General features: G+C 44.3%; 1 protein-coding gene across 1 annotated transcript in view; it reads left to right on the top strand.

Annotated features, from left to right (window-relative positions):
• LOC308308144 (low-density lipoprotein receptor-related protein 1B-like) overlaps positions 1–24025 on the top strand; it is a gene marked incomplete at both ends in the record, with an annotated part of 592679 nt that overhangs the window by 355706 nt on the left and 212948 nt on the right. Inside the window, 4 exon segments of the mRNA XM_080753509.1 lie at positions 8348–8492; positions 9277–9398; positions 10267–10398; positions 18087–18221. Of these exon segments, the coding sequence (XP_080609635.1) occupies positions 8348–8492; positions 9277–9398; positions 10267–10398; positions 18087–18221 (534 nt within the window).

Raw genomic sequence — 24025 nt, forward strand, 5'->3', positions numbered from 1 at the left:
GTATTGATACTTGTACTTAAGTAATGAAGACATCATTTTTTCCACCATTGTTAGATCGTCTCATTTGGATGTTTGAGCGTGACACCATTGTATGATCGTATACGATGGTGGTTAATCAGACTAATCCATTTCATTGATTTTATTAGATTATAATAATAATAATTTTATTGTTGATTCATCGATATATCAAATTCTCGATTGTTTGATTAATTGAAAAAGCAATCAACGGAATACTACGTTTACTATTTTTCTTTGTGTTTTTATTTTTGTTGATCATACAGCATCACACAAACACAAGTAGTAGCTTGTAGATGTGTGTCTTGTTTGATGCTTTTTTTTATTATTTAGAATCCTGAAAAGTAACACATTTGGACAGAGACAATATCGTGACGTCACTGTCGGGCAGAAACCTTGTATCTCCAAGTTTCAAAATTTGTACGTTTTTTTTTTCGCAAAGTAAAGCCCTGCTTCATCATACAAGGCCGTCGCACAAAGGGAGTGAAAACAGCAGATCTACAAGCACACAACGCCTCGCACCGCAAGGCATGTGCTTGTAGATCGGCTGTTTTCACTAGTTTAAATCATTTTTAAAATGATAAATGAAAAACGAAGAGTTTTGGACATACAAGGTTTCCACCCGACAACGACAATATATTTATAGGCTCCCCCCCCCCCACACACACACACACACTGAAAACGTTCCGTGATGGCACGTCCAGAACTGCCTGGCTGGTTCTAAACCTTTGACTGTCAGAGAGACGAGGTGAAATTAGTAATTTAATCGATATGGAGCTGTCATTTCATTTGAAGAGTGCAGGAGCAGTCTGGGAAAAGCCAAACAAAGGTGTGTTTGTTTTTCTTTTTGTGTTTTTTTTTAATTCTTTCTTTCTTTCTTTCTTTCTTTCTTTCGTGTGTGTGTGTGTGTGTGTGTGTGTGTGTGTGTGTGTGTGTGTGTGTGTGTGTGTGTGTGTGTGTGTGTGTGTGTGTGTGTGTGTGTGTGTGTGTGTGTGTGTGTGTGTGGTGTGTGCGTGCATGCATGCGTCTTGCTGATTGCAGAGGCTGTTTGTGAGTGGTGTATAATGAAGGCAGTGTTTAGTGACACAGGGTCGATCCATTCAGCTGCGGGGCCCTGCGCGTGTAGTAATTGGATTGGCCCGAGGGAGGAGGTGAAGGTTCTCCGTTTGGAAAGTGCGGGTGATCCATCAGCCTCCTCCATGCCTGGGAATCAAACCCGCGGCTTGGTTTGAGGTGGAAATTGAATATGATGAGCCACAAGTGAGCAATCACACTGCCTGTACAGCGTGCGCAGACCCTGTGTCCCCTTGGCATCAAATTAACACAGGGGGTCGACGGCTAATCTAGGCCAGCGTGGCCCCTGGGGTCAGATGTTTTGTAAACGGTGTTGTAGGCCTGTCGTTCTCACTCACGGGAATTTCCTGTGTGATTTCTGGAAATGAGTTTTTAGTCTCCCTTGAACGATGACTTTGAGCCCGGAGCGGAAATACTTGGCAGCAGTCGCCGCCGTCGGAGATTCATAGCCTTTGAAAAAGAGAAAGGGAGGGGGGTGGAGACAATGGTTCACCTTTTTGAGAGTGATTGCATGAAAGCAGCAGTCTATTTCCTTTTTTTCTGCTTATCATGGCATTTCTAAAGAGCAACAGCTTTTTGTAGCTTTATATGAAAGTACATTTCCTTTCTTTCGTTATTATCACTGTTTCAGCCTTTTTTCATCATATGTCATCAGATAATTTGGAATGTAGTATACGTATAGACAGCATTCTGAATGAATGTGGAATATTCTGGGAATGTTTTAACAATACACATTGTGTATGGCGGTCCCTAAATATTTTCAGATGGGAGGTGGGAGTTCGGGCATTTACGTGCCCCACCCCCAAATATCTGAGAACCACTGGTTTAATCAACATGATTGATAGATTTATTTTTTCTTTATTAAAGTGTCATGCTTCCAATTAAGGAATACCAACCCATATGGACTTACAGGACACTTTTACATTTCATTTGACATTAGGAAACTAGCCCAAATAAGCAACTACACCAAGGGTCTTCATCAGGGGGTCCAGGGCCCCTAGGGGGTCCTCCAAATCTTTGTGTGATAGAAAATAATAATAAAAAATAAATAAAACAGAAAATCTGCTTTATAGCCAGATTCTTAACCAGATTCTGTGAACTTTTGCCAAAAATAGCAGCTCTACAAGCGACTTGTAGATCAGCTATTTTCGGCAAAGAGCTTTGGTGTAGAGGGGAGAAGTATTGACAGTTCAAGTGGTTAAAAATATATATCTAAATATATCTAATCTGAAAAATATAAATATCTGAAAACTCAAATTGACATGAATCCAAAATACACCAACGATTGTGCGGTCAAACAATGAAATGATATGGAATCTATGAAAAGGCCCATGCATCATCTCTCTCTCAACTAAGGGGTCCATGGCCTGAAAACGTTGAAGACCCCTGAACTACACTTTAGGACGAGCGTGCCCAAAAAATGCAACCCACAACTCAAATCCAGTCAAGGTCCTTTATTTATTCTGCATCCGATCCACAGACCACCATTTGATGACATTTAGCCTCTCAGACCCAAAACGTAGAATATGTTGTTATCGTTGGATAAGATTTTTATCCAATGATTCCATTAATGCTGTATAATTGATGTCACTGCCATAGGAGAGACAACAGGCAAAACATTGAGCAAAAAAATGCAATACATTTACACCTGTAAGACTCCCTAATCGGGAGATAAGCGGCTGTCAGGTCGTATACACAAACTTTAGAAGGCAATCGTGGCCAATCAGGAAGGAATATGGGAAATGGGACAGATCCATGTTGATGACATGACTTTTGAGATACTGTGTACCGCTTTGCGTGATTTTAGGGCACAATCTGTAGGAGCAGTGTTCAAAAATGTGTTTTGCAAAAATCGGCCTGATGGTGGCACTAAATGGGACAGATCCATGTTGATGACATGACTCTAGACTAGAGATTACTGTGTACCGCTTTGCGTGATTTTAGGCCCAAATGGTGGTCCCTGGACCACTGGTTGAGAACCACTGATCTAAAAGAAATGCTAATCCCAGCTAGTTGGTCCCATCACCACAGCGTGCAGGGCCGGTGCAGTAACAGTATAAGCAATTAAACACAGCATGCGGAATGCGTGTCTCCCTGGCTGAGATGAAACTAAATGCATAACATTGAACCATGACATGGCATTAAGCAAGCTGATTGCCTATCCAGGGACCATCGCATGTAAATGAGCTCTTAGCTATTATATCTCTGGCACTGCTGCGATATTATGAATATGCATTTTCCCCCGTCAAAAAATAAAGCGAGTTGATTCGATGTATCTAATCACGTGAAAATCTTAGCATCCCTATTCTGGGCATGTCATAATAGCCGAGCTTTCCAGCAAAAACCCAAGCAAGACATTGGCCGTGAATATTATATAGAGTAGGTGAACGGATTACAGAGTCAATAAGGAGTCAATGCTAGCTCTTAGCTACAGCTATATCCAGTGCAATATAATTCTTATGCAAAATTACATTATGTACCAAAACAGGGGTCATCAATATGTCTGTACATGGACACGTTTTTCTTTTTTACACACCATTATAATGTTCTTATTTTGACCATATTAGGCCAAATTACTCAATTGCCAAGCCTCCAGTTTCCTTTCCGAATATGTATGACACTACAGTATGGCGCACAGTATGGAGTCTACTAGTCCAGTGTTTCTCAACCACTGTGCCTGGGGACCTTTGGTCTGCCCCTGAGAAGGGTCAAGTGCCCCTTGAAACTGCTCGAAAGCCAGTATTGTATTCATCATTTTAAAAATCAAACAGACGATCTACAAGCACACATCGCGAGGCGTTGTGTGCTTGTAGATCCGCTGTTTTCACAACTGTTGTGCGACAGCCTTGTACGATGAAGCAGGGCTTTACTTTGCGAAGAAACGTACACATTTGAAGCTTGGAGATACAAGGTTTCTTCCCATTTAAGACCCCCTGTTGAAGACCCCTGCGATATACTTATGGCTCTTACCGAGAGCCACAGAGTAAAAAAAAAAAACAGGTCATCTTTAGACTTGTGTGAGGAGGAGGTCTGCATTATGAATGCCGTGAAGCTTTTTTCCGTGTTTTGTGTCCAATAAAATATAAAATGTGTCTTGCCTTATTTTTAGAGCATCGCTCCCCCCCCCCAACCCTGCGAAATGGGTCCATTTCTGGAAACGCTGGCCTGCCCTTTCAGAACGGACCAAGAGAATGTCCATCTCTGCACACAATTTGCAAGGGCTTTTTTCCCCCTCTGCAGGGAAATGGAGCCGGATAGGGCTTCAGCTTTCTCACTAAAGGGCAGAGCATTCGCCTCACTTTGCAGTTTGCACACTGCTGGATTTTTTAGAATGGAAAACTCCTGTTATGTCTGTGTGGAGAGAGAGGGAGAGGGAGAGGGAGGGAGAGAGAGAGAGAGAGAGAGAGAGGGAGAGAGAGAGAGAGAGAGAGAGAGAGAGAGAGAGAGAGGGAGAGAGAGAGAGAGAGAGGGAGGGAGAGAGGGAGAGAGAGAGGGAGAGAGAGAGAGGGAGAGAGAGAGAGAGGGAGGGAGAGAGGGAGAGAGAGAGGGAGAGAGAGAGAGGGAGAGAGACAGTCGGGCAAAGTGCCCAGACCGTGCCTCACTGGTTTTTATTTTTTTGAGCATGGAGACTGTGTGGGCGAGGAGGAGCGTGTTGGGCTTTAACCCTGCAAGCCCCGAATTAATTTCTACTGACCAAAACATAAAAAATATATATATATATCAGATGGTGTTGTAGGAGTCCTAATCAGAGGAAAATGTCATGTTTTTTTAAGATTTTTGTAAGGTTTTATAGCCATAATCATCATAAATCATGCTCTAATTTTGATTTTGGGGATATCTTTCACAATAATAACATAATGTACATGTTGTAGACATTCTAATGATCACCCAAAACATTATTACAGACATTTTACTTATGTTCTTGTGAGGAATAGCTTCAGTGAAAAAGAGATGTTCGTCCAGACGCTGGACTCCAGAGATCTTGAAGTTGTGTGAATGTCAGCCTCTGTGGGGGGTATTCATATGCAAATATCCTGGCCAATGGTATTGTAATACTAATCAATAGGATCCAATGGTGATGTTAATGTGAAAAAAGAACAGGAAAACACATTATTTAAACTCTTTTTTTGATAAAATAAAAATGTGTCCAAAAGGCGACAGTGGGCCTTGCAGGGTTAAAGTTCTCTCTCCAAACATACACAGAGATGATGATAGCCTCTCTCCACTCTAGACTCCACACCACCAGCCCTAACGGGGATGCATGCATCGTCGCTTCGGCAAACATGCACACATGTTGTAAGTGTGCACTGCATGCGTGCATGGTCGCTTCAACAAACGTGTACACATATACAGTATGTACAGATGTGCCGTTTTTTTTTCTTCTTTTTTTTCACAGGTTTCTTTCCCTGTTTTGCCTTTCTATTGTTTTATGGAGAATGGAGCGTATTTTTGCAGGAACTAAGAAATTGCAAGAAACCACTCCATTCCCATTGAAAAGCAGAATCCACCTTCATAGATAGATTTAAACTTCGAAGTTAAGGAAGGTCATTAAAAATTGCAAAAATAGCTGATCTACAAGCTCAATGTTCTGCCAATCCACTGTGAAGTTGCACTCTCTCCACACTAGACTGCACACCACCAGCCCTAACGGGGATGCATGCATCATCGCTTCAGCAAACATGCACACATGTTGTACCGATGTTTCCTTTTGAGACTGGCAGATTTCACCCAGGTTTTTTTTTTCATCTCACTCACATCACTTTGTCTGCTGACCTCACTCAGCAACAAAATAAACATAAAATAAACAAAAATAAAAATAAAACAATTCACAGGAGGCAAGCAGTGATCACCCCATGATGTGCACTGCAATGTAGTTTCAAATGCACTACATTGCAGGCGCTTTATGAGAGTGAAAAAATAAGAAGACCTGTGTGACATGTGTGATCTGGGCAGCTTGCCCCAGGAAATGTGCCAATCTCAACAGGAAACAACGGTATGTGTGCATGCATGCATCGTCGCTTCAACAAACATGCGCACATGTACAGTTTGTATGTGGATTTCTGAAGCATGCTCTCGTCTCTCCAGCTGATGATACAAGCTCCTCTGTATCATCACAAAGGGCTTTGCCAGACACATGCCATGCCTGCCACCAGGGGTGGCACAAGGGGGGGAAAAGTGGGACTGAGTTACAAGGGCCCAAGGTGGAGGGGCCTGGAATTATTTTATACTTTAGCTATTGAAAAATAGCAGATATACAAGCCGGTGCCACGCTGCGAGCTTGTAGATCTGCTATTTTTTGAAACGTCGTGAAAATGTGTGCAAATCTTTGAATATATACTTGTATTTTTCATCATTTGTAACTCAAATTTTGCTTCTGGGTGGTCCCTGGAACTAAATATTTTGAGATGGGGGTCCGACCCGTGGCCAAATACATATCATTATGAAAAAGTTTGAGCACCACACTGACATAGAAACATAGGTTTTTCAAAAAACCTTTGAAGGATTTGAAATATTGAAAGACTTTTCACGTTTTTTTTTATTTTATTATTTTTATTATTTTAATAGCAGATCTACAAGCTCGCAGCGCGGCACTCGGTGCCGCGCTGTGAGCTTGTATATCTGCTATTTTTCAATAGTTAAAGCACAAAATAATTGAAGTGCATCCTTGTACCCATGGGCCCAGGATTTGGTGCGACACGCCATGCCAGCCACGTTGCTGACTGTATGCTCCACGTTGCTGACTGTATGCTCCACGTTGCTGACTGTATGCTCCACGTTGCTGACTGTATGCTCCACGTTGCAGACTGTATGCTCCACGTTGCTGACTGTATGCTCCACGTTGCTGACTGTATGCTCCACGTTGCAGACTGTATGCTCCACGTTGCTGACTGTATGCTCCACGTTGCTGACTGTATGCTCCACGTTGCTGACTGTATGCTCCACGTTGCTGACTGTATGCTCCTTTGAGGGGATCAAATTACACTGAAATAACTCCACAAAAGCTTACATTAGCTGTACTCGGTCGCTCTTTTGTGCAGGCACTTTGTTGTCGGGCTGAGAAGATTTCTACTGTACTAAAATGGTAAATGGTGAATGCTGCTTTTGTAGCTCCTGTATCCAAGGCGCTATACAATGATTGTGCATTACATTCACCCGTTCACACGCACGCACGCACGCACGCACGCACGCACGCACGCACGCACGCACGCACGCACGCACGCACGCACGCACGCACGCACGCACGCACGCACACACACACACCGATGGCAGAGGAAACCATGCTGCGAGGCACCGACCTGCTCATCGGGAGCAATTATGAGGGTTCAGAGTCTTGCTCAAGGACACTTCGACACCAGGGGGCCCGGGATCGAACTGGCAACCTTCCGGGTTCCCAAGCGGCCCGCTCTACCTCCTGATCCGCTGTCTACTGTACTAACTACTGTAATCCTATTCTACCTTTCCTTCCTGTCTTGTCTTACCGTCCTTTCAAACTCATTATCACACATCTGAAATGGGCAGCCTGGTTGGAATAGCAATGTTCTCCCCGAGGCAGCGGCGCTGCTGCTTAGCAGCGTTTCTAATCAGACACCTCGGTCCACTCCAGGGACGTGCTGGGCCCTTGATTTTAGCCTGGGAAAAAATAGTTGGAGAGGCCCTCATTGCACTATAGAGAGAGATCTCTCTCTATAGCGCTGCTGCTACTCAAAGATTTGCCATTTCAGATCATGTCAAGTGACAAGCCAGTGGGCCAATTACTGTACATGAGTTATATTTTGTTGTTGTCGGGTGGAAACCTTGTATGTCCATAACCGTTTGTTTTGTATTTATCATTTAAAAAAATTATTAAACTAGTGAAAACAGCCGATCTACAAGCCGATCTACAACGATCTACAATCGATCTACAACGCCTCGCACCGCGAGGCGTTGTGTGCTTGTAGATCTGCTGTTTTCACTACTTTTGTGCAACGGCCTTGTATGATGAAGCAGGGCTTTGCTTTGCAAAAAATGTTACAAAATGTGAAACTGCCCGACAGTGACAATTTACTTTGTTGGCCTCCCAGCCCCCAAAATGGAACGAAGGCCGACATTTTATTTTTATTTTTTTCCTAATAGCCGGCCTGGACGGGCCACGGGAATGAACCGGCCGTTCGGGAGTTGTCCCGCTTTTCGCAACGGCCAGCACGTCCCTGCACCTCGGTCCACTCCTCCGTGACATTGTCAAAGGGAATGGCTTTTTTCTCCCCCCTCCGTTCTACAGGTGGCAAGCTGTGGTGGGCCGATGATGAGTCTGCCCAGCTGGGCACGGTGACCAAGAGGGACGGACGCAACCCTGTGGTGCTGCGGAACAAGACCAGTGGGGTGGTTCACATGAAGGTGTACGACAGGGAGGGCCAGAGAGGTACGTGCACGCACGCACACATAGACGCACTCACACACACACACGCTCACACACAATATATCGTCGTTGTCGGGTGGAAACCTTGTATGTCCAAAACCGTTAGTTTTGTATTTATCATTTTCAAAATGATTTAAACTAGTGAAAACAGCCGATCTACAAGCACACAACGCCTCGCACCGCAGCTGTTTTCACTACTTTTGTGCGACGGCCTTGTGTGATGAAGCAGGGCTTTACTTTGCGAAAAAATGTACACATTTGGAACTTGGAGATACGAGGTTTCTGCCCGACAGTGACGATATGCTCGCACGCAGCAGATCTACAAGCTCGCAGCGCGGCACCGAGTGCCGCGCTGCGAGCTTGTAGATCTGCTATTTTTGAAAAATCTTGAAAATTCGTTTTTTTTTTCTTTCTACACTCTACAGTATGTCAGCGCCGGTGCTCAAACCTTTTCATGTGAAGGACCCCCAAAATTATATGTATTTGGCCATGGACCCCCATTTCAAAATATTTAGTTCCAGGGACCCCCCAGAAGCAAAATTTGAGTTACAAATGTTCGCTTAAAAAAATACATACAAGATTTGCACACATTTTGGCGGCTTTTCAAAAATGGCAGATCTACAAGCTTGCAGCGCGGCACCGAGTGCCACGCCGTGATCTCGTAGATCTGCTATTTTTCAATAGCTAAAGTATAAATTAATTAAGGCCCCTCCACCTTGGGCCCCTATAGTAACTCAGTCCTACTTTCCCCCCCTTGTGACGCCCCTGTGTCCTGGTCCCCTTGCAGGCAGGAACCCGTGCCAGTTCAACAACGGAGGCTGCTCCCAGCTGTGCTTCCCCACCTCCGAGAGCATGAGGAGCTGCTCCTGCACCGTGGGCTACAACCTGCGCTCCGACCGCATGTCCTGCGAGGGTCAGTGTCCCCACTGTCTGTCCGTCCCGCCCAGTCCACCTGTCAGCAGCCTGTCCACGGCCTTTTATTGCGACCGTCAGGGCGCAGTTACTATCAAAACCTCGACCAGCTGTCCGTCAGTCAGTCAGTCCGTCCGTCCGTCCGTCCGTCCGTCAGTCAGTCTGTCTGTCACACGTCACACGTCATACTTTTGCCCTGCTCATATCTCCGCAACCCTAGCCCCGATCCATGCCAAATTTTGCACACACACTCCTTGCCTGCCAAACCACAACCTCCACCCATCAATTCTTACATGGCCCTCTTCTAGCTTCACCATGAGGCCGATTCTTGCAAAACACATTTTTGAACACTTCTCATACAGATTTTGCCCTAAAATCATGCAAATCGCTACACAGTATGTCTACACTCATGTCATCAACATGGATCTGTCCTATATAGCGTCACCATCAGGCCGATTTTTTCAAACACATTTTTGGACACTGATCCTAATGCATTTTGCCCTAAAATCTCGCTTATCTCCCGATTAGGGAGTCTTACTGATGCCTTTTATTTGGAGAGTACAGTGAGAGAGAAACAGGGAGTGACATGCAGCCAAAGGTCGCTGGGTTAGAGAATCGAAGCTGCAAGCTTTAGAATTAGAGCATTAGAGCATATCGTGTGGTATACGCCTTAACCGTTAGGCCATCGGCGCCCCAATTTTCTGAGGTGTTTATTTATTGATATGTATTAGTTTGATAATATCATACTTTAGACTAGATTATAGCCCCCCACCCCCACCCCTCATTATTTGTATTTATTTATGTTTTCATAGGGATGATTCCAATGAAACAGGCTTGGCTTTAATAGGTGTTTTCTTGTTGTTTTGCAGGCGTTGATTCCTTCCTGATGTACTCCATCCACGAGGGGATCCGAGGGATCTCTCTGGACCCCAGCGACAACGTGGAAGCCCTCATGCCCATCAGCGGGACGCTGTTCGCCGTGGGAGTGGACTTCCACGCAGGTACATGAAGCATGGATGTCACAGCTCTCTGTGTCGTCACACCCCTTCTCATGAGGGGAAAAGAAATCGCACCTGTGCGAAGTGAGCGGCACTAACTTTGTCTGTATTTTGTTGACGTGTGGCCAAACGAGACCGAACACTTAAACTGGCAACATATTCCAAACAAAGTCTTGCGAAAACAACAAAAAGCTTTTTTTATCTAGCAACTGTCAGCTGCTGATCAAAACCTAAGCCTGTCGCCAGTGCTTAATTAATTTGTACTTTACTGATGGACATTTGGTGTGTTTTTGGACCACTTTGAATGACACGATACTGATTTTAACACGCTGCTATAGTTCAGGCTTTTGTGTGTTCATTTTATTTTCCATTATTTACGTCTAATTCTCTTTGACCTATTGAAGAGCAAACGTGAAAGCCTGCATAAACATGAGGTTCACCTCACTTTCACCCGTAATCGTGTTGATTGATTGGAGGTGCAGGAACGGACAAAACCAACTTGTATGCAATAAGGCACCGCGTTTTTTTTTTTTTTTTTTTTAGGTTTTTATTGATGTGATGGTAAAATGTCGGCTGATTCATAACTTATATGCAAGACACTTTGTCCGTTGGTTTTCTCCACAATGACTTCATTGAGTTCTTATTTACCTGTCTGTCGAAGCTCATCTCAAAAATACTTCAGAAGAGGGTAAAATTAATTTGACCATGCAGGGCTTCTCAAACTTGCGGTTCAATAATAATAATAATTGCTACCGTAGGTCGCAATGCCCATATTTGGTAATGCCCATATATGGGCATGTTTTGACATAACATTGTTGACTATCATGCAGGGGTCTCCATATATTGGGTAACTGGTCCGATATACATCACTGGCCAGATGGCGGTCGCATGTCGCCCTGAACCATCACATCTTATCCCTGTCCATGTAAAGCTTGGTCTTTTGTCACTCTGACATCACGCTCTGACATCACTGTGATGTCAGGGGAACCACTCTAACAGAATCCCTTTCACGTCCATGGAGATCCCTGATGTCATCAATATTAAGCCCATCTGCGAATACCAATATATATATATATATATATATATATACATGTCAGTCCTAACCTATAGCCTAAACATGTCAGTCTAACCTATAGCCTATACATGTCAGTCTAACCAGTGTGGTCGGTTCTACAGATAGGATCTCCATATATGGCCATACAAGGGATTGTATGTATGATGTCAGATGTCATAGACATCATAGACTTTCACATAAACAATACCTATGTTCTTAGCTGCTTCCCCTGTCATTACTGTACCTGCACAATGTACAGTATGAAACAACATTTTTCTTGTAGAACCGCCGATCCAACCAATATGCCCATATCTCCATGTGCATGGATCTCCATATATGGGTAATAATGGGTATGTATCTCACTGGTAAACAGAATGCAGTAATAACACCATCACCATGACCAAGTTGTCAAAAAGAAAACATTTATGAGTATGCTCCAGCTTTTAGAAGAAAGGTCACAGCACACTAATAGCCTTGATGCAAATGCTGTTTTTATTGTAGTTTATCTGGGCAAAAAGCCCTCATAAGGGGGGCTTGGCATACCTTCTGTGTCTCCCTCAGCACTCTGCTGAAGGTAGCGTACCCGTAACCGTACCGTACGTCATCTAATGAAGCAGAAATATCCTGAAATGGATCTGCGAGGGTCAGCAGAGAGACGGAGAGGCTTTCTTCAACCGTGCAATTTAGTCTAGAGAGCCTTCGCTCTGTTATGTGTTGTGGGCAATACAGCGCACGGCGTGGACACATCTCTCCTGTTTTCATATCCAGCGGCACACGCCGTTTGTAATCCAGCGCGGGAGATGTCGGGGGGGGGGGGGGGGGGTTGGGGAGCGGCAAAAGGTCTTTTCGGCTCGCTGTGACCTCCTTGAAGACGGCCGATCTGCAAGCTCACAACGCAGAGCGGCTGCGCCGTGTTGTGAGCTTGCAGATCGGCTCAGCTCTCGAGCGCGTATGAATCAGGCATTAGAGCGGCGTTAACACCCGACCATTTTCCTCTCCAGCTTCTCAAGCAGACCTGACACAAAGCAATTCCCCAGATATTACATCAAATGAAGGGTAACACGCGCGGCGTAATGTATAAACTCAACAGCGTGCGCGCGGGGGCCGCGCACTTGGCATTTGTTACATCCATGGGCTCCTACTGCATAATTCATATGATAAATATGGTAGATTTATTACACTGACGAATGCCGTGCATATACAGTATAGGCTTGCTGTGCTCTGCATGCGTTATAAGGTGTCACCCTGATGCGATAACAGTAGCTGTATAAAGGAAATTGAGGTCTGTAAGAGGCAGACTAATACCCTTTCCCCCACTGTGGAATAAACTCCCCAAGCGTTCCTGTGCTCTTAGATCAGCTAACAGTGGAATGCCTTCCCTAAAAAACATGCTGGACAACTGGGCTCCCCTGCACGTCCCACAATCTTCTCCCTCCCGGCCCCCAATCTGTGGAACAAACTCCCCATTGCAGTCGGAACTGCAGAGTCGCTGCCAATTTCTTCGCCATAGTCTTGAAGACTCACCTCCTCAGACTCCACCTCACCCCCTAGCTAGCCTCTCTCCCTGTGTCCCTTCTCGTCAACTTTGTCCCATAGATGCGTGTTTACTATGCAGGTATACACTGTATTTTTGTCACTTGTTCTCTTTATTTACTGTCTGTAAAAAACAATGGCGTGGCTCTGTCCATTTATTATGTTTACAGTCTGTGTTTAGGACTGAAGACGATTCTAAAAATTCCCTCTAAATCCTGACCTAAGTTTACTGAGAAACTCCAAAATTCCAAAATTAAATATATAAATATGTATTGTTGTTGTTGGGTGGAAACCTTGTACTCTATGTCCAAAACCGTTCGCAAACTAGTGAAAATAGCCGATCTACAAGCACAAAACGCCTCGCACCGCGAGGCGTTGTGTGCTTGCAGATCTGCTATAGTCTGCGACAGTCTTGTATGATGAAGCAGGGCTTTACTTAACGGGAAGAAAAAAAACACGCAAATTTGAAACTTGGAGATACGAGGTTTCATTTACGAAATGTTGCTATATGCTGTATAGCAGCAAGAACCCCAAAAGGGGTTTCTGTCCTGAAGGGTATAGTTACAAATAGGGGTTCCCGTGGCATCCTAAATGGGTTAACCAAGATACATCTGCATATAAATGGCTAAATTGAGAAGTGTATAACACACACACACACACACACACACACACACACACGCCACATGTGCTCATATGCGCTAGCATCCCTGCAAGCCAAATGACGTCATGATGACGTTATGATAACATCCTCTGGTGACTCCAGATCACAGCCCATATGGGGATGATCGTGACGTCATTACCAGGACGTCATATGGACTTTTTTGTTTGACAGGATGTTATATTGTAATGTTAGTTGAAATATGAGCATACAAGGTTATATTCTGGAACCATCTGACTAGTTATGATATGCCTCCATCGGACCCTCTCTGATTCATCCAGGACGTATCGGACCCTCTCTGATTCATCCAGGACGTATCGGACCCTCTCTGATTCATCCAGGATGTATCGGACCCTCTCTGATTCATCCAGGATGTATCGGACCCTCTCTGATTCATCCAGGATGTATCGGACCCTCTCTGATTCATCCAGGACGTATCGGACCCTCTCTGATTCGTCCAGGACGTCCGTTTTTGTGGGCAGGATTTATGTTGGTTGACATCAGTTGATATTCAGGTGATATTCTTGGCCAGATCTGACTAGTCACACAGAAACCTTCTGTATTGGTGGATTGATTAAATGAATTCTTTATTAGCAGTTTGCATAGGAAAGGACAGGACTGACAAGACAGTTCAGATACACGGTCTACTAATAGGATTTAAACCCAAGAAAGCACTATGGCTTGTTTACATTGGGGTCTTATGTATTCAATTCATCGAGACATTAAATGACAGACAAATGTACAACAACAATAATATTATTATGAGTTCATTTAATTAAGCGCCCCGCGAAGCTTGGCCAGTGTGACCCTGGGCGTACAAACATCTTGGCGCTTTTGCCAAGATGTAGGCCAGATTAGATGTAGGCCAGATTAGATGTAGGCCAGATTAGATGTAGGCCAGATTAGATGTAGGCCAGATTAGATGTAGGCCAGATTAGATGTAGGCCAGATTAGATGTAGGCCAGATTAGATGTAGGCCAGATTAGATGTAGGCCAGATGTAGGCCACGCTTCAGATCCCGGACGAAGCCAGATGTTGGAGCTTATCTCCTGCCAGGAGCGCCGCTCAAAAGATCTGTACAGTAAGCAGGAGAATGACAATCATCTTTATTTTCAGCTAACAGGATCATAGCTGTACAACAGATTGGTGGGGAATTTGTTTTTGTGCAAAGATCCATGTTTTTCTTTTTTTTTTTTTCAAAAAAGAGAAAGAAAAGATGTATGGGGGCGCAGGAGGAACAATGGGGAAAAGAAAGATTGAAAAACAAAGAAACGGTATCCACATATTTACACATACTGAAATGTAGCACATCCATCCAGTACACAGAATATGCACATGAGGTTTAGACATAAGGTGCACGAGCGCAGCAGCTGCTATGCTAACACCGTTCATGGCGTAGACATTGATTTAAGGTGCAAAGGAGAGTATCAGTGCGTCGCGCATGAGATTAAGGTGCAGAGTATATCAGCGCGTGTCAGGATCAGCCACACAGTCCACACAGAAAAGGTCACTTTCACTGGGTTTAATCCATAGAAACGTAATGTCAGGTGCGTCACAATTAAGGGGGGGGGGGGGGGGGGGGGGGGGGAGTGGGGACTGAGTTACTAGGGCCCAAGGTGGAGGGGCCTTAAATATTGTATAGGCCTACTATTGAAAAATAGCAGATATAGGTGCCGCGCTGCGAGCTTGTAGACCTGCTATTTTTGAAAAGTCATGAAAATGTGTGCAAATCTTTGAATATATGTATTTTTTACGCAAACATTTGTAACTCAAATTTTGCTTCTGGGGGGTCCCTGAAACTAAATATTTTGAGATGGGGGTCCGTGGCCAAATACATATCATTTTGGGGGTCCTTCACGTGAAAACATGACATAGAACATAGAAACTGACATAGAATTTTTTTTTTAACCATAGAAGGATTTGAAATATTCAAAGACTTGCACACATTTTCATGATTTTTCCAAGATCTACAAGCTTGCAGCACGGCGCTCACGTTAAAGCACAAAATAATGCGTTCCCAGTATAAATGGATTCAACCCCCCTCCCCATATGAAGAACATTCATGGGGGGGCCCGCAGTGAATCCTCGTACCCAGGGCCCAGAAAGTGGTGTGCCACTCCTGCGTAACGTCCACATGAAAAGAAACAAACCTTCCTCAGTGAGTGACAGGTTTGGTATTGAGGAGCCGGGGAAGCGGCACATCACGCACAACTCATTACACAAACTAATCACCGCCGGGGGTCGTTCTGTATTTCCCGTCGAACCGCGGCCCCAAACGCCCCGGAAAATCCCGAGGTCAACCGCAATCTCGGAGAGAGGCGCGGCATGTGACTCGCAGCGGGAAATTTTCCCGGGGGAAAAAAAAGTAGAGGAAATAAGACGCTTGCCGCCTTAGGAGCAACGAGGGTGGTGCAGGGGCGAGCAAGCTGTCTCTCTCTCTCTCTCTCTCTCTCTCTCTCTCTCTCTCTCTCTCTCTCTCTCTCTCTCTCTCTGCTCTCTTTGTGTTGCTCGGCGCCAGGTGAACATGCAAATACGGCGCTATAGCTGAGCTCAGCTCCGAGAGCAGCTGAGAGCTCACGCATATCATTTGCATGTCATTATGGCTAGAGGAGCAGCGTGAATAAGTCTCTCCGCCGGAGCGTGTAAAAAAAAGATGAAAGCCCCCCCCCCCCCCCTCCAGCTGGATGCTGTCACATGTGAGATATGTGTAACAGACTGTGAAGGCAGCGTAAACAGGAGCGAGTGCAAATAAACATATAACGCCGGCTAACCTCTTAACAACCTGTACGCGCGCCCAGTGACAGGCGACGTGCTCAAATGTACTTAAAGATGGAGGAGGGGGGAGGCAGGAAAATGAATTACTTGCTGTTTCAACATGCTCGTGAAACAAAGCTGTAATTCTGACAAAGGATACTGTAACAGCTTTACGGATAGCCTAAGGCCCATATAGCCCTCCTCCCAATAAAATTTGGTCAACAATTACCTTCTCCCCCCTTACATTATCATCAAGGAGCCTTATGTGCGAAGGGTGTGCAGTGCACTGTGCATATTCCTTGTCGCGGTTGCTTTATATCGCTGCCTGCGCCATTTTGTGCAATGGGCCGTGCCGTGGTAAAATACGACTTCACGATCTGCCTTTGTTTGAGCTCATGAATACATCTGCGGTGGGGGATACGTTCGTCATCATCACACTGTTTCGTTTTGTTTTGACCACAAAGTGTGTTCAGTGGTGAAAGCACATTTTCTTAGGTACTGTATTTGAGTACGATTTCGAGGCTTTTACTTACTGGAGTATTTTCAATTGTCTGTACTTTCACTTCTACTCCACTACATCTCAGAGGCAAATATTGTACTTTTACTCCACTACATCTGATTGAAAACTTTAGTTATTGTCACTTTTGATTGATTTTGATTATTATTACCAAACATACATTACTCACTTCAGCCCTATATACATTTCTGCCATTTGAAATAGACAATGTACAATGCGTCGCGATGCGACACATTGTGAGCTTGGAGAATGGCTTATACGGTGTGTGATGCACCACACTCAACCAATTATAACAAAGATTCAAGGTGTGTGATGCCACCACACTCAACCAAGTATAACAAAGATTCAAGGGTGTGTGATGCCACCACACTCAACCAAGTATAACAAAGATTCAAGGTGTGTGATGCCACCACACTCAACCAGTATAACAAAGATTCAAGGTGTGTGATGCCACCACACTCAACCAAGTATAACAAAGATTCAAGGTGTGTGATGCCACCACACTCAACCAAGTATAACAAAGATTCAAGGTGTGTGATGCCACCACACTCAACCAAGTATAACAAAGATTCAAGGTGTGTGATGCCACCACACTCAACCAAGTATAACAAAGATTCAAGGTGTGTGATGCCACCACACTCAACCAAGTATAACAAAGATTCAAGGTGTGTGATGCCACCACACTCAACCAAGTATAACAAAGAGTCAAGGTGTGTGATGCCACACTCAACCAAGTATAACAAAGAGTCAAGGTGTGTGATGCCACCACACTCAACCAAGTATAACAAAGATTCAAGGTGTGTGATGCCACCACACTCAACCAATATAACAAAGATTCAAGGTGTGTGATGTCACCACACTCAACCAAGTATAACAAAGATTCAAGCCAACACTGGAGATGCAATTCTTTCAACATAAAATGCCGCATTCACTTTCAGGAGAGTTTGGAAAAGGCAATTCCCTTGAATGCTGCCTTCGGTACGACAAAGTGGGCATTTGCATTTCATTCAAACTAGTAAGTGCTGCATTCATGGTCTGGAGACAGCACTTTTTACAGACAGGTAAAAGGGCAGGGGCTCAAGCCCGCTTCCATGTCTATGATGTGTGCACGTGCCTGATTGATACTTTTACTAAAGTAAAACATGTGCGTATTTTTCCCCACCACTGCGCTCCAGGCAACGACACGGTGTACTGGACAGACATGGGTCTGAACAGGATCTCTCGGGCCAAGCGTGACCAGACCTGGAGGGAGGACATCATCACCACCGGCATCAGCCGTGTGGAGGGCATCGCTGTGGACTGGATCGCAGGTCAGTCTTACTCTAAGGCCGGCTTTACACTGCAGTCAAATCCAGACCAAATCCCATTTGGTTCTCAAATCTGATCTTCTGGCCCGACTTTTCACACTGCATTTGCAAGTGACACAGATCTGATCTGTGCGTTCTGACTGATTTTAACAGCGTCAGCCCAAAGCTGCCCTGCGTCTCCATATCTGCTTTGGTTACCGTGGTAACGACGTCGGCGTCATGACGTCACGTCACAACGCTGACGCAAGTTGATCACATGTTCAGGAAATGCGACATAACAGACAAGCGACAACAAAAACTTTCTCTCCTTTTCTTCACTCTTGTGTTTCGCTCTTCTCTCTAGTTGTATCTACTTATCTCATGTGTTTTCTCTCTCCTCTCTTGTTTTTCTCATGTGCTCAGCGTGCTGTAATATGCGCTGTAATCAAATAGTAAATAATCGCGCTCTGTAATGACGTCGGGGCTCCGCGCTCGGGTTGCGCAGCACAAGTGACGCTTGGCCAGTTTGATGTGGCTTGCATGTGACCTGCATATAACTCAATGGGGTGGATGTGGTTGCTGCTTTCAGACTGAGTCAGATGTCCTCAGATCCGATATGGATCGGATTTGAAACTACCTCTTGATGTGGTTTTTCAAAATCGGATTTCATGTGACATGAATGTGACCTGTCTGGATTTAGACTATTTAAAAAAAATCGGATTCCACTTTTGATGTGACTCAGATCTGATTCAGGCTAGATTTTAGTGGCAGTGTAAAGCCGGCCTTATAGGGCTCAAGGGTGTCACTAGCCTGGGTGCCAGCCTGTTCGCTCCGTTCCGCGATATGTTTTGTCTCTCCGCATCACAGTCTGGAAATGATTCAGTTGACACGTATTTCTGAACGTCCGTTGTGACGTAGGCAACGGCGTTGCTGATTGGATGTTGTTCCAACAAATCAGAGTAGGGTTAGGGTAGCTACGTCATCAGCCAGCCAATACACACTGGTGTATTTGTCCCGCCCCGCACCACAGACCAATCGGAATTCAAGGTTGTCCCTTGTGACGTGTGTGGGAAAAAAAAAACCTAACCCTAACCCTTTTTTCAGGAAAAGAGCAGTAATCATGAATAGTTGAAACGGCACATCTGTACATTAGTTATGGAAAGAAACTATGGCAGTCATAGTCAAGTGTTAAGTGTGTATTAGTAGTAAGGGAAAGTTAGCCTATTGCTACATCAATCTGGGAACTAAATCTAAATCACTAGCTTTCTTCACAAATGTGTTCATAAAGGTGTCTACTATCACCTCTGAACTTTGTCAAACCCAACTCCCTTGACATACTTTGTGGGAGCCAATCGAAGTTATTGGGTATCCCGAGGGCCTGGGATTAAAGGGGGAAAAATAAAAAATGGCCAATATGAACGTATGAGGTGTGTAATTTGGGTATTTTGGGGCTGCTGAATCCATTCAAACCATTAGTTTTCAGTTAAAATGACTCCTTGGCCATAAAATAGGCCACAGCTACTTTTGTCTGTCCATGAGACATATAATATTGGCAATAAAAAAAAGTTGGAGTAGGGTTTGAATTCATGAAAACTATTCAAGATCAGGTGGGTAAGCACACATCATGACACACAGGATAACATGATCTGACAAGGAACACTCAAACACAGGGTTTAAAACAGGGACTAACAGGACACAGGTGAACTCGAATGACATGATTGGCTAAGCCTTAGCCAATTAGGCCTTTCTTATGGCCAAGGAGTCATTTTTACTGATAACTAATGGTTGGAATGGATTCAGCAGCACAACAATACCCTAATTACACACCTCATACGTTCATATTGGCCATTTTTTATTTTTCCCCCTTTAATCCCAGGCCCTGGGTATCCCGATACCCCCAACTTTGATTGGCTCCCACAAAGTATGTCAAGGGAGATGGGTTTGACAAAGTTCAGAGGTGATAGTAGACACCTTTATGAACACATTTGTGAAGAAAGCTAGTGATTTAGATTTAGTTCCCAGATTGGTCTAGCAAAAGGCTAACTTTCTCTTACTATAGCCTAAGTTACTAAATAGAATTACGAAGTCAACAAGCGTTCATTAAATATGATAACTTCTTGCAGCATATCAAGCGTACAGGTAGTCCATCTGCATTGGCAGTGAAAGCAAACGTCTCTGTCCACAAACTATTATATCCTGTTTTCCGCAGTTATCTTATTTTTTGCCAGACCCATGAAATGGGTAGGCCTACATAAGCAAATGTCGGTCTGTCCGGGTTTTCTATATAAAGGGTATATATGATGATGACATGATGATGACATGCCTACAAAAGGCATGATGTCATAAATGATGATGACAGACAGGGGGTCTGGCACAACCAGGTTGACCTGGTCTAGTTTATATTGCATTCACACAGTGGTGGTTTGTTTACTCAAAGCCACCTGGCTGGCGCCTCGCCAATAAATGTGTCGCATGCTGTGAAGCTAATTCAGCAACAACAAAATGAGCAGAGCTTTGTACATCTGTTATGTTTAAAAAATAAAAATAGAAATCTTAGGATTTGGGGAAAAAAATAGCAGATCTACAAGCTCACAGTGCGTCACTCAAACATTCTAAAAAATGTTGAATACGTTCCCTTTCTTCTTCTTTTTTTTTTACAAACAAATCTTCTCTTCTGGGGGTCCCTGACTTCAGGCACGAAATATTTTCAGATCCGTGGTCCTCTGGGGGCTCCTCTGCCAAATACATAATCATTTTGGGGATAAAGGTTTGAGAACTATTGATTTAGAAGCCATTTTTTAGAATCAGCCTCAGGATCAGATAAAGATGCAGTGCTGGGATTTTTTCCCTCCTACAACATAATCATTAGGTCAGGGGTCTTCAACAGGGGGTCCGGGACCCCTATAGGGTGCTCAGAGTTACTACAGGGGGTCCTCCAAATCTTCCAATCCATTTTATATAAACAACTTGAAACCTAGTGTCCATATTCTGAGAACTGTAGCCAACAATAGCAGATCTACAAGCTGTGAGCTTGTAGATTGGCTATTTTTGGCAACAAGTTTTGGTGTAGAGGGGAAAAAGAGCAGACCAAGTAAAGAGTGAAAGGTCAGGTTTATAAAGTATTGACCGTTCAAGTGGTTAAATATATGAAAACACAAATTGTCATGAATCCAAAGTACACTGATGATCGTGCTGTCAAACGATGAAACTATATGGAATCTACGAAAAGGTTGTGGGGGTCCCTGCTTTATCTCTCTCTCTCAACTAAGGGGTCCTTGGCCTGAAAACGTTGAAGACCCCTGCATTATACTTGAGGAAGTTTTTTTTTTTTTTTTTTTCCAAAAAAGTCTACAGAAAGTGTTACAATTATATTTGCATGTGACCACCACCACCTACTCATTACGTATGCCTGGTTTTCAGGTGGGTGGTGACCCAGCTGAAGTTAGCCACACCCACAGTGTTGTTGATCGGTAAAAAAAAAAATCGCACCCGTGCGAAGTGAGCGGTGCAAACTAATTCCTGCAAGGGCGCCTGCGCGAATCAGTGTTGATAGGCATGCATGGCAATATTCTTTTTGTTGTGTATGATGTCAGTCTGGAGGTCTGCTCAGACTATATAAGGTTTTCGTGTGTCCTGACCTTTACACCGGCTCAAATTGAACACCAACCAGGATTCGAAACAGCAATCATAGTCATAGTAATGTAGCGTGGTCGCTGTCTTGAATCCTGGGTGGTCGTAGATTTGCGCCAGAAAGTTCCAGGATATGCGGTTGGTCAGACTTTTTATGTCGGTTACACCATCAGGAGTATATTATGCGCAACATACCAGCCAGGTTTGTTAGTATCCTTGACCAGACCAAATAACAATTTATCGTGCACATTCATGTGCACATTTATGTGTCACCAGAAACTCCATTTGGAGTAGCCGAGATGCAGGAGAAACTCTTAAATGTCGCTGTCTGAAAACAGATAGAGCCAAATAGAGCTTCTTGTGGGTTATAAAGCAAGGGGGAGACAGAGGGAAAACAGACAGGAGATCAGACAAACAGCCTGGCCATTAACAGCTTGGTGGCAGTCAAAGAGTGAATAGAAGAGAAAAATAATATGCAGTCCAGACCAGAAGCTCAAACAAAACAGACAGAGGGCAGAACGGAGAGGGGATCAGACAGACAGAAAGATGGAAGGACCTTTTCTGAACTTTAAACCGCACAAATCTTTCCTAAACTTTAAACTGGCAGATCGAACACCACCCAAGATTCGAAACAGCAACCATAGTCTGCAAGGGTAATGTAGCGTGGTCGCTGTCTCGAATCCTTGGTGGTGTTCGATCTTCCAGTTTAAAGTTTAGGAAAGGTCCAGGATATGGGTTTGGTCAGACTTTTCCCTCTAACTTTGACTGACGGCCAACGCCAAGAAGTGCTGAATTTCCTGATCTAAATTGACATGAACAATACAGCATTTGATTGGTCTGTTCTGTTTGGCTAACACATGTCGTCACGAGTAGAACGGTTTCTGATTGGACGATTCTAATGTTTAGTTACTCAACTAGCCAATCGATGAAGAATGAAAGAATCGTCCCGTGCTAATATGTTTTAACTAAATAAACCGAAAGTGAAATATAGGAGCGGTTTGCACCGCTCAAAAAAGGGAGGGGATGATATTATGATGTCATTATATCAGTGTATTTCAACTGGGACGTTTGACTCGGAGGCTTTCAGCTTTCAGGAAGTAACCAAAAATACACAGGGAAGACATATTTGCATATTATAACCACACCTTGGGGCACGGTGGCGCAGTTGGTAGCGCTGTCGCCTCACAGCCAGAAACTCCTGGGTTTGATTCCCGCCGGGGGACGCTGTAGGGGCCGGGGGCGTTTTTCTCTCCTCCGCGTCATTAGCGCCCACACCCTGGGTGGGGTTGGCGAGAGGGCCTTTCTTTGTGGAGTTTGCATGTTCTCCCCGTGTCTCCTAGGGTAGATACCCTCACAAAAAACATGCCGTAATCCTGGTCTCTATAATGCCTCCCCCTGGCCAGCCGGGGCTCCTGATGGAGGGGAAAGGAACTGGTTGGTATAACGTGTTCCTTCCACGCGCTACGTCCAAACCGGGTAAACTCTCCCCTGTCAGGTGAAAAGCAGCAACTTGGACTACTAGAAGGAAGCGTGAGGTCAGTCCATTGTCTCCCCAGGCGTGGCAGAGGGAGAGCAGAGCCCAGGATTACATATAGGCAATTGGCGCTGGGTGAAAAAATGGGTTACAAAATTGTGTGATAAAAAAAATATATATTTTTTTTATAATAACCACACCTGGGGATCTATTTAGAGTAATGTTAACTCCATAGACACATACAAAACAGAAAAAGTACAAAACTGCCTCTTTAATGGCATAAGACGATTTGACTGTGTTCTTTGTTCAAATGCTCTCGTTCCTCTGTCTTCATATCACGGCTCTCATTCCCAAAGCAGTCGCTCCTGTTTTTATTTTATTTTTATTTCCCTCCCTAGCAAATTAACGCCAAACAAGGCTGATAGAAATGGCAGCAGTAAAGCCATTCAGGTGTTGTGTAAGGCCTTGTTTAGTCCCCGGACTGAGCCATATTTAACACTCTTAATAGATAAGTGTCCCCTAGATGAGAAGCAACCAGCTTCTGTGGAAGAGGCTGTTTGCAGTAATAGTGTGTGTGTGTGTGTGTGTGTGTGTGTGTGTGTGTGTGTGTGTGTGTGTGTGTGTGTGTGTGTGTGTGTGTGTGTGTGTGTGTGTGTGTGTGTGTGTGTGTGTGTGTGTGTGTGTGTGTGTGTGTGGTGTGCTCACATTGAAACCTTTTATTTGT

Source organism: Nannobrachium achirus (genome assembly GCF_963921795.1).
Source record: "Nannobrachium achirus genome assembly, chromosome: 22".
Lineage (NCBI taxonomy): Eukaryota > Metazoa > Chordata > Actinopteri > Myctophiformes > Myctophidae > Nannobrachium > Nannobrachium achirus.